Here is a 9,396-nt window from a genome sequence, read left to right as displayed (position 1 = left end):
CCGGGCCGGCGGGCGGGCCTTCCTGCGGGGCGCCGCTCCGTTCCGCTCCTCCCCGCCGCCGCCAGCATGGCTGACCGCCGGCCGCCCCGCTCTTGCGACACCTTCGTGGCTCTGCCGCCCGCCGCCGCCGGGGGCCGGGTGGTGTTCGGGAAGAACTCGGACCGGCCGTCGGACGAGGTGCAGGAGGTGCTGTACGTCCCGGCCGCCTCGCACCCACCCGGCGCCCAGCTGGAGGTGAGGAGCGGAGGGGGCCGCCCAGACGGGGCGCGCTTACGGAAGCGGCCCCGGCAGCCCGAGCGGAGCTCCGCGCGGCGAGTCGGGAGGACGCGGGGTGGAGTGAGGGGGGAGTGCGGATGCCCGCGGGAACGGCGGCGTTAAAGGCGACGTCTTTGCCGCGTCTCGTTGCAGTGCACCTACATCGCGGTTGAGCAAGCGGAGCAAACCTACGCCGTGGTCCTGAGCCGCCCGTCCTGGCTGTGGGGCGCAGAGATGGGCGCCAACGAGCACGGGGTGTGCATCGGGAACGAGGCCGTGTGGGGCCGCGAGGAGGTGTGCGGTGCCGAGGCGCTCCTGGGCATGGATCTCGTAAGGTCTGCACACGCCGCTTTGGTAAATGGGACCGGATTCAGAACTTAATTTCAAAATGTTTGCATTGAGCTACATGGGTAAATAAATAACACATCTGTCTCTTCTGCTGTTCTCACCGTGGTTAAAAATAAGTATTTACTGGCACAGCAGTTAGCTCATTCCTCTGTGCCAGGAGCTGGGGTTGGGAGAGGTATCACACACCAAAATGAAGTCTGACAAGGAAGTTATCAAGAATTTTTGTTCTCTACAAAACTGATCTGAAACAAGACTTGTAACAGGAGCACGGCTGCACTTCAGGACGCAGTGCGTAGGCCTTTCCTAAGGTCCGGACTCACTTGCTTTTTCCCCCCTCTCACACTTAACTAGCCGCCCATCTCCGTGTAAATAATGACAACTACTTGTGCATTCCAGTTCGATCTGAATAGTCATGCTGAATAGTTACGTTCAAGCTCGTCATTACAAAGATAACGTCTTCCTTCTGTTTTAGGCTTGGACTTGAGAGAGCGGACACAGCCGAAAAGGCTCTTACTGTCATAGTTGACTTGCTAGAAAAATATGGCCAGGGAGGAAACTGCATGGAGAGCCACATGGCCTTTACATACCATAACAGCTTTCTAATAGCTGACAGAAAGGAAGCGTGGGTGCTGGAGACATCAGGAAAACACTGGGCAGCAGAAAAAGTAGAAGGTATGGATGATACTCTCTTTTAAGTATTTTGAATGTGGTGACAAGTGGCAGTTTTCGAGCTTTCACTTACCACTTCATGAAGGCATGAAACTAGCCTCAGGACATGGATGGGAGTTGCATCTTCTGCAACTTGAAGAACAGAGGACAGCAAGCAGGCCAGGATGAGAACAGCAGCAGTACGTACAGTCTTAGGGATGGTAGTAATCAATTCAGTTTGGTAACAGTCAGTGCTGACAGGGTCAGTGCGCCCTGAGGTGTTGGGCTATGTCTTTTGCAGTCTGAGAATGTAAGGATGGGAACTGTCAGGACAGAGCTTGAAATATGACTCAGTGGAGTCACACTGGTAGCAGTGGAATTAAATGTAAACAGTAGGAGAGGAAAAAGCGTTCACTGTATTCAAATGATTCTTTCTTCACCTTACAAACAGGAGGTGTGCGGAATATTTCCAACCAGCTCTCTATCACAACCAAGATTGACAGAGAACATCCGGAGATGAAGGAATATGCCAAAAGCAAGGGCTGGTGGGATGGGGAAAAGGAATTTGATTTTGCTGCCACGTATTCTTATGTAAATACTGCTAGAATGACTACATCCAGAAGCCGCTATTGTGAAGGCTACAAACTTCTGAACAAAAATAAAGGTATCATTTTTCTTTTTTTTTTAAGACTGCATGGTGAGCTACGTTAATTTAAATCATAGATGAGTAAACCTCTGATGCGGGCAATCTTTCACATGTTTTTCCTAAAGAAGAAACACTGAACTTTGGAGACTTTTGTCCATTTTTGCCAATTTGGTGAGAGGGAAAAAAAATAAAGCAAGCATCCAATATCAAACACCCAGCTACAATAACAACACTGAGACCACACTGCTAAAAAGTCTGTAAGAGCACGCTGTGAATCGTTCTGGTATGTTGTATATCACTACTGTACCTGTAACTAAAAAAGCAGAGGCTAAAACAGACTCCCAAGCATTGGCAGCCATAAAGAATCCCATGAACATCTTTAATCTAGTGCCATTCACCAGCACAGTGTTCACATACCTTATATTGTGTTTATTTTTGAGATTGTTTTTTAAATCTTTGTGATTTCACTGTAACTGCTACTCTAACCTTATGTGAAACACTGAGAGCAGAATAAAAGAATTTTCTGTACTCTAAGCAGGTGCTCCTAATCACCAACTTATTTATTTTCAGACCTCTCTAGAGAGAAGCTATTACTTCAAACTGCATCCACCTGGCAGCTTTTTGATACATCTGCCTTCACTTGCTCATTTGAAGTAATTAATTTGAACTCCAGTAACCCTGCACCCCAGAGTTTTTTACTTATTTGGCTGAGCTCCATCAGACCAAGTTCAGCAGTTAGTTCATGCATCAGAATGAATTACTTTTTGCTTTTCTGCTTTAGCAATCATGTAAATCCTGCATTCATTTTGGGAATTGCAGGTTCTGAATACTGAAAGCATTTTCATAATACCTGTATTTACCTGTATGATAACAATGCTGAGATTCTATCAGTGTTTTCATTCTAAATCCCCATTTTCAGGCATTACCTGAGCCATTTTAACAATCACACTAGGTGTTCAGGTTATCAACCTCACATGGTTTCAGTTCCGTTTAGATTTATTTTAAATAGGTGTCCTAACTAGAAGCTATTTGGTTTAAAGGAGCAGTAAAATCACTGGTTTCTTAATCCATCCTCCCAGCTTTTTCCCTCCATGGCATTACAGCTTTTTTTTTCTCCCATGCTTCCTACCACATGAAGACCATTTTTAGATAAATGTTATTCCATTTCAAATAATAAGGAATGTATTTTAGGAATATAAAGTAATTAAAAAAAAAAAAAAAGTCTAGTGGAAAATAGGCAACACCTTTTCTGCTTGACAGGTTGCCAGCTTGCAGCTCACAAACCAACTGCTGCTTAGTTTCATTGATTTGTCCAGCTTGCTGATTTTTATTTTCCAACTTGCCCGGACAACTGTGAGAATACTGACAAGAGATTATCTTCCTGTAGGCCTGACAACAGACAGTTTGTACTGCTTTTTTTTTTTTTTTTTAAAGGCACATCTGACTTATCAATAGTGTATTTTAAAAGCAAACAGCAAGACAGTTTAAAAAATGTCTTTATGCAGCTAGAATTCACTGAGGCAACCACAGAGACTAAATGTAGATGGTCCTTCCCAGCAGAAAAAAGACTAGTCTTATTCTGTTCTAAGTATACGCTCAGCTGGTACAACAAATTCAAAAAAAGCATAGCAAGTGCTGCCTGTTGGAATATTGGATTGCCTAGGGCTACTGGGGTTTCAGCTTTGGTGTATGGTGTATATGAACAGCAACAGCGTGTGAAGACTAGATGCTGAGCATCTAGATGCTCACCCCATTGAGAAGAAAGAACTATTATCATAAAGACATTTGGTACTATACTTCTCAAAGGCAGTTAGCACTTAAAAATGGATTTACTATTGTAGTTTCTGTTGATTCTGTGTGTAAAATAAGTTAATGAATTTCATCATTCCGATCGTCAACTTGAAGCTTTTGTGCTTTGGAAGGTCAGATGCTAGAGCAAAGAAAAAGTCTCAGGGCTTCATTTCAAAGGCATACAAAATCCACGCAGTTACTTCTTACATTTCAAAGCATTACCTGTGTACAGATCACAATGACGAATATGACTGTTTGTCTTCTCAACTCCAGCACAGTACTTACAAAGTTCAGCCTCTAATCCAAGCTACTGATTTTCACCTGAAAAATTACTGTTACTGTGTGGATGACCATTTGCAAGCCATATGCACCACATCTTTCTGAGAAGCATCACCCACCTTCTTTCCCTCCCTCCCTCATCCTTTTTGAAGTCACAAATGTTGTAGCTCATTATCACTTACTCTTTGAAATAAATACTTGGGGGAAAACAGTGATATTTTGAAGTGTTACATAGTAAAGTATGGTTTGGCTTTTTTTTTTTTTCCAAACAGAAAAAGTAAGGTTGGCATTGCCTACTAAAGGTAAAAGCAGCCAGTTGCAGAAAATGTACCAGCTGGCAGTATAAATAGCACTGTGTGTACATGATTGTTTTGTATCTGAAATAGGTGCTATCACTTCTGAAACAATGATGGAAATTCTTCGTGACAAAGAGAGTGGCATTAATATGGAAGGTGGTTTTATGACAACTGGAAGCATGGTGTCTGTGTTGCCTCAGGACCCTAATCTGCCATGCATTCACTTCTTTACGGGAACTCCAGACCCTGCAAGGTGACGCAGCAGCAAGACATAATGATGAAAAGCTGTAAATTCTTACATGAAAAGTGTATCAGTTTGTCTAACTGTAGTCCTTTTTGTTTTGTTTTCCAAAGAACCCCCAGCCGAACAGTGGGGGAATGTAATGCTTGTTATGTACATTAACATCCTCTACCAACTTAATTAGTGAAAAGTGCTGCTATCACGCTGACTTAAAGACATGTTTGGAGAATTTTTGATTTTTCAGACTTCTTCCTTGTGAGAAGGAAGTAGAAGTATGGGGAAAATACAGCAATCTACTGCCTCCTTTTTAACGCAGCTATACAGTAAAGATCTGTGTTCTATTTTCTCTTCCTAGATCTGTGTTCAAGCCTTTCATTTTTGTGCCTGGAATTACTGAGTTATTAAAAACTACCTCCCCTACATTTGGTCCTGATGATCCAGTCAAGAAGCAGCCACGTTTTCAGAGTAAGCCAGATCGAAGACATGAGCTCTATAAAAAACATGAAAATGCTGCTGTAGTTATGGAAACTATGAAGGTATGTTGATTAAATTAGATTCCAGTCCAAGCAGGTGGTTTATATAAGCATCTTGCTCACATTTTGTTAATGTGGTATCATTAAATGCCCTTAGATGAATGGTGAAGAATATAGTAGTGCTCCAGAAGCCAGTCATCTTGGAATCTGGCAGGCATATGTTTCTAACTCTTAGAACTGAAACCAGCTGTACCCCTATGCGTAGCTCCAGAGAAGTATCTATGCTGCTTATCTTGCAAAGAAAGAGGCCCTACATAGGCCTGCACTAGTCAGACAACAGGGAAGCGGTTGAGCAGCTGCAGGCAAATATACAGCTCCTGAGGCAAGCACTTAAAACTCTTCGGGGCTCTGATCTCTACCAGCAAGGAGATCATGCCTTTTACCATTGCTTGGTATGGACAGACTCTCTTATGCATGTCACGTCAAACAACCTTAGAAACAGAAGTTGGACTATTCAAACTGAGGTTCTGTTCCTACTTTTTCCTGTTATTCTCCTGTTTCTTCCAGAGCTCTTTTCCCCACGAAATTAGCATCTCACTGACAATCATGGCAACACTGTTACTAGTACACCTTCTAAGGATACTGGCAGTGCCAAGTTGTATCAAATACAGATACATTTTAGCCGCATGTTTACAACACGTAAGTTGTAGGTAGCTCTGGACCTAACAGTTACATGGATCCTAATTTTGCTGATCTAAGTGGCAGCGTGGATGTAGCAAGCACTACAGAAATATCTGAACTACACAGAAGTTATTCTGAAGCAGCCAAAATAATGTAGCATTAAGTAGTACATATAGAGGAATTTCCCTGGACATCAGGAAAGAAAACAAGATCACAAAGATAGTTGAGCACGGAGGTAAAACAGGAAGGCAGGTACTTCTAACAGTAGTGTCTCTCCTGTTTACACAGTTAACATGATCTAAAAAATGGACATACACCCTCTGAAGTCTTGCTGGCTTAAATTCCTAGAGCAGCTCCCCTCCCAGGCACATCAGTCAAAGGATGTAAGGGAAATGGAGAGAGTCCAAGGTATTAGGAAAGATATAAGAAAATTTGCCAATTTTGCTAACTTCTATCAACAACTATAGGGTTAAATAAGGACAGTACAACAGCATTTTGTGGGGATGAACACTACATGTCTTGTATAGCTTCCAGTGAAACACAGACATTCCTTCTTGCAGGGCAAAGGTAAAGAAATGCTGGAAAAGATACAGACACTGGAGAAAAGGAAGATGAGTGAAATGGAATCAATTCTGCAAAATGGATGTCCTGACACAAACCAACTGGGGAACCTTTTTTCACAGTGTGTAGATGAAGAACTCAAAATATATGGTTAAAATTACTGTTTGAATGGATAGCTTTTATATTTACCTCTTCTAATGGAGTGGCTCTATAGATTACCTCCTGTTTTCCATACACCAGTTATTTAGTACAGACAGTTTTAAAGATGCGGATTTCTATTCAGGCCAAACAGCTTTTGGTTGTGGGAAGGAAGGCAGAAAAGCCTCCCTTAGAGCTATGCAGTACCTTTGTAACTGGCAAAAAGCTGTCAAAAGGGACTGATACAACACACGGATGCAATTAGAATTCAGTAGCTTGACTAAGTTGCAGAACAGCCCCATGTTACACATGTGTAACTTTTATAGTCAAATTAATAATTGCAGCAGAGTTTCTCCTTGCCTGAATTTAAATGACCAGGCTGGAAGTCTTGCTAGAATGTAGAAAGTATTGGTTTCACTGAATAAAAAGGAAAGTGGTATGGTTAAGAAAGATTGATGTTCAGCTCTTCGATAAATACTGTCTAAGGTACATTTCATACATTCTACTCCTTTAACATAGGATGAGGCTAAGAACTTAAACAGTACTGAATCCACATCATAACTTTGTCACGATTTGTTGTGAAATCTGATTACTTGAAATTCAAAGCAAACATCTTGCAAGTTACCAATTTTCACTTCCCTATTTTTCCCACTGATACCAAAAATAATTTATTTACATGCAATATAATTATTTTAAATTAATTCTGTAATACATTTTATAATGTTGTGTGGAAGTTTTTTTTAAAGGAAGCATTTAAAGAAACTTTATTGTAATGTTTTTGTTTGCTTGTTTTAAACAAAGCAACTGGAAATTAATAAGTCAGGGTACATAAGCATATATGTATCCTCAATGGAGAACTTAAAAGGACTCTCCAAACTTTTTCATTTTATTTTAGCCATACCTTGTTACACTAAAATTGCTAGACAAAGAAGTTGATTTAATGAAGCTTTTCCTCCACAGTCCTGCTAAAAGCAGCGGTCAAGCTGTGACACTACTTTTATTAACCATAATGAGGGATAAAGAGAGCAAAAAAAGGAAGGAAGGTTCTGACTTTGCTATGTGATCAAGCATGATAAAAATTACAAGCCAAGGAAAAAAATCTCAGTGCTTCTGTGGACCTTCAGAAGAGAATGTGTAAAATGAAATGGAGCTTTGAAATTACAGTGATAGTAGTGATAGACAGTGATAGACAAGATAGACAGATGCAATATCCCTACAGGCCACAGAAAGACCATTCCTTTGATGAATGCTTTATATTCCTCAGTTTCTGGAGTCATCTCAGATGTAAGAAAACTAAACAAAGTTTTGATATTTTGCAAGCCATTCTATATTCCCAGGAGAAAAAGCATTCTAGGCAGATATAAGAAATACATATAAAATGAGGATTGTAATATGCTGCCAAACAAATAAGATGAAGAAAACTTGATCAGATCTGTTCTTTTTGATTAATGTGGTGGTAGCATATTCAGATCCACACCGAGAATTGAATGGGTCAGTGTAACAGTTCTTCAACTTCCTATATAGATCATGTATATATAGATCATATACTGACTGAGTGGCAGTAATAAGGCTGTCTAAGGAAATAAGCTTGAGTCAACTGTCAACCTTTTGTGCATGTCTTACCATCATCATTTCTTAGAAATTCAATAGTAGAGTGCATGTTTGTGAACTAAATGGTATATTTAATTAAAATATGCTGTATTTACCCGTTATCCTCATGAATATCTGTATCTGACAATTAATTTGCATCTGTGTCCTATTTTGGATCATCAGTTTTTCCACACTAGCTCCACGATAACTTCAAAGAAGAAATAAATGCCGAATAAAACTGTGCAGGAAACCAAGGTAAGAGATAAGTTTAGAAGCAGCATAGGAAAATGAGATACACAATTTTATGCTACACTGCAAGTATAGTAAATTTACAAAGTAATGGAAGTAGAGAAGGTGGTTGCACCAGGCCTTTAAGCAAACTTCTTGGCCACTTAATCTCAGGACAGCAATTAACCAGGTTATCAGGTTAAACACACATTGGTCAGACTGTAATATATGCAGATATAGGCCAGCTGTTCTTCCAGTTTCTATGTTGTCTTTCAGTTATTTGTCTACAGTATACACAGTAAAAACAAGATGATGTGTTCAGATGTACCAAGTCATGGCCAACAGAGTAGAAGATATTTTGTTACCTTTCTTCCTGGGATTTTATCTTAGTACACATGTGGTACAAAACACAAGATGAGTGCAGAAGGAATGAATAGCCCTACCCCCCCACAACCGTACTTAAAAAATATATACATCACAATGTCCTCCAGAGGGCAATCTTTGCATGTACTTCACCTAGAAATGTCTTACAGGGTTCTTTGTTTTTTTTAAATCTCGAACTTAATTAAGGATCATTATTTAAAAACTAATAATTAAAAAAAATACAAAAAACAAACAGCTTCCGAGTTAACTGATATCTGTCCTAAGCTAACCAACCTTCAAAAAACAGAACTCACTGCATCACTGACCAAGGCTTAAAAGCAAAGCCATTTACAAAAACATCACTAGATAAGCAACTGCTCTACACTTAACTGCCAACTATTTTAAAGTCTACTGGTGCTCCCAAGTAGAATCAAATATTTGTCAGGTATAAGAGTTAAATAACTTCCTAATGTTACTCTAAGCCTGTCCTTCACTTCCAAAAGTCTCCAATGATTTAGAAATATATTAGTATGTTCCATATTTGTTTTACAGTTTCTTTTGTTAATCATCATAGACTCTCATCAGACTAGCTACATCAGAAGTCACAGTGTTGTAACAGTTCATCTAACCGTATTTGTCAGTTGTTATCAAAAGATGTCCTTTTTCAGTAGATTTTTTAAAGCAAACATCTCTAAGCAAACATTTTGAGCAATTTCTTATTTAAAACAGCTATGCTGTTTTCAAATCTGGGAAGTGCTAGATTTGGTTCTAGGAATGAGCCATTACTAAGAGGCCAAGGCAAGGACATCATGATGAAAATGAGAGCTGAGTGCAAGAATGACGACTAAACTTAGGGCC

The 9,396-nt window shown here is 40.3% G+C and overlaps 1 protein-coding gene across 1 annotated transcript; it reads left to right on the top strand.

Moving 5' to 3' along the window:
• Window positions 1-66: 66 nt before the first annotated feature.
• SCRN3 (secernin 3) lies at window positions 67-8,099 on the top strand. Its single transcript, XM_042821933.1, has 7 exons — window positions 67-234; window positions 409-590; window positions 1,076-1,275; window positions 1,703-1,915; window positions 4,354-4,516; window positions 4,860-5,040; window positions 6,219-8,099. Exons 1-7 carry the CDS (start codon window positions 67-69, stop codon window positions 6,372-6,374), a joined length of 1,263 nt encoding a protein of 420 aa, XP_042677867.1. The 3' UTR covers window positions 6,375-8,099.
• Window positions 8,100-9,396: the final 1,297 nt, after the last annotated feature.

This window comes from Centrocercus urophasianus, unplaced genomic scaffold (assembly GCF_019232065.1).
Source record: "Centrocercus urophasianus isolate 14NV4802_14NV808 unplaced genomic scaffold, USGS_Curo_1.0 seq_20, whole genome shotgun sequence".
Classification (NCBI taxonomy): Eukaryota; Metazoa; Chordata; class Aves; order Galliformes; family Phasianidae; genus Centrocercus; species Centrocercus urophasianus.
This window is presented reverse-complemented; position numbering and strand designations above follow the sequence as displayed.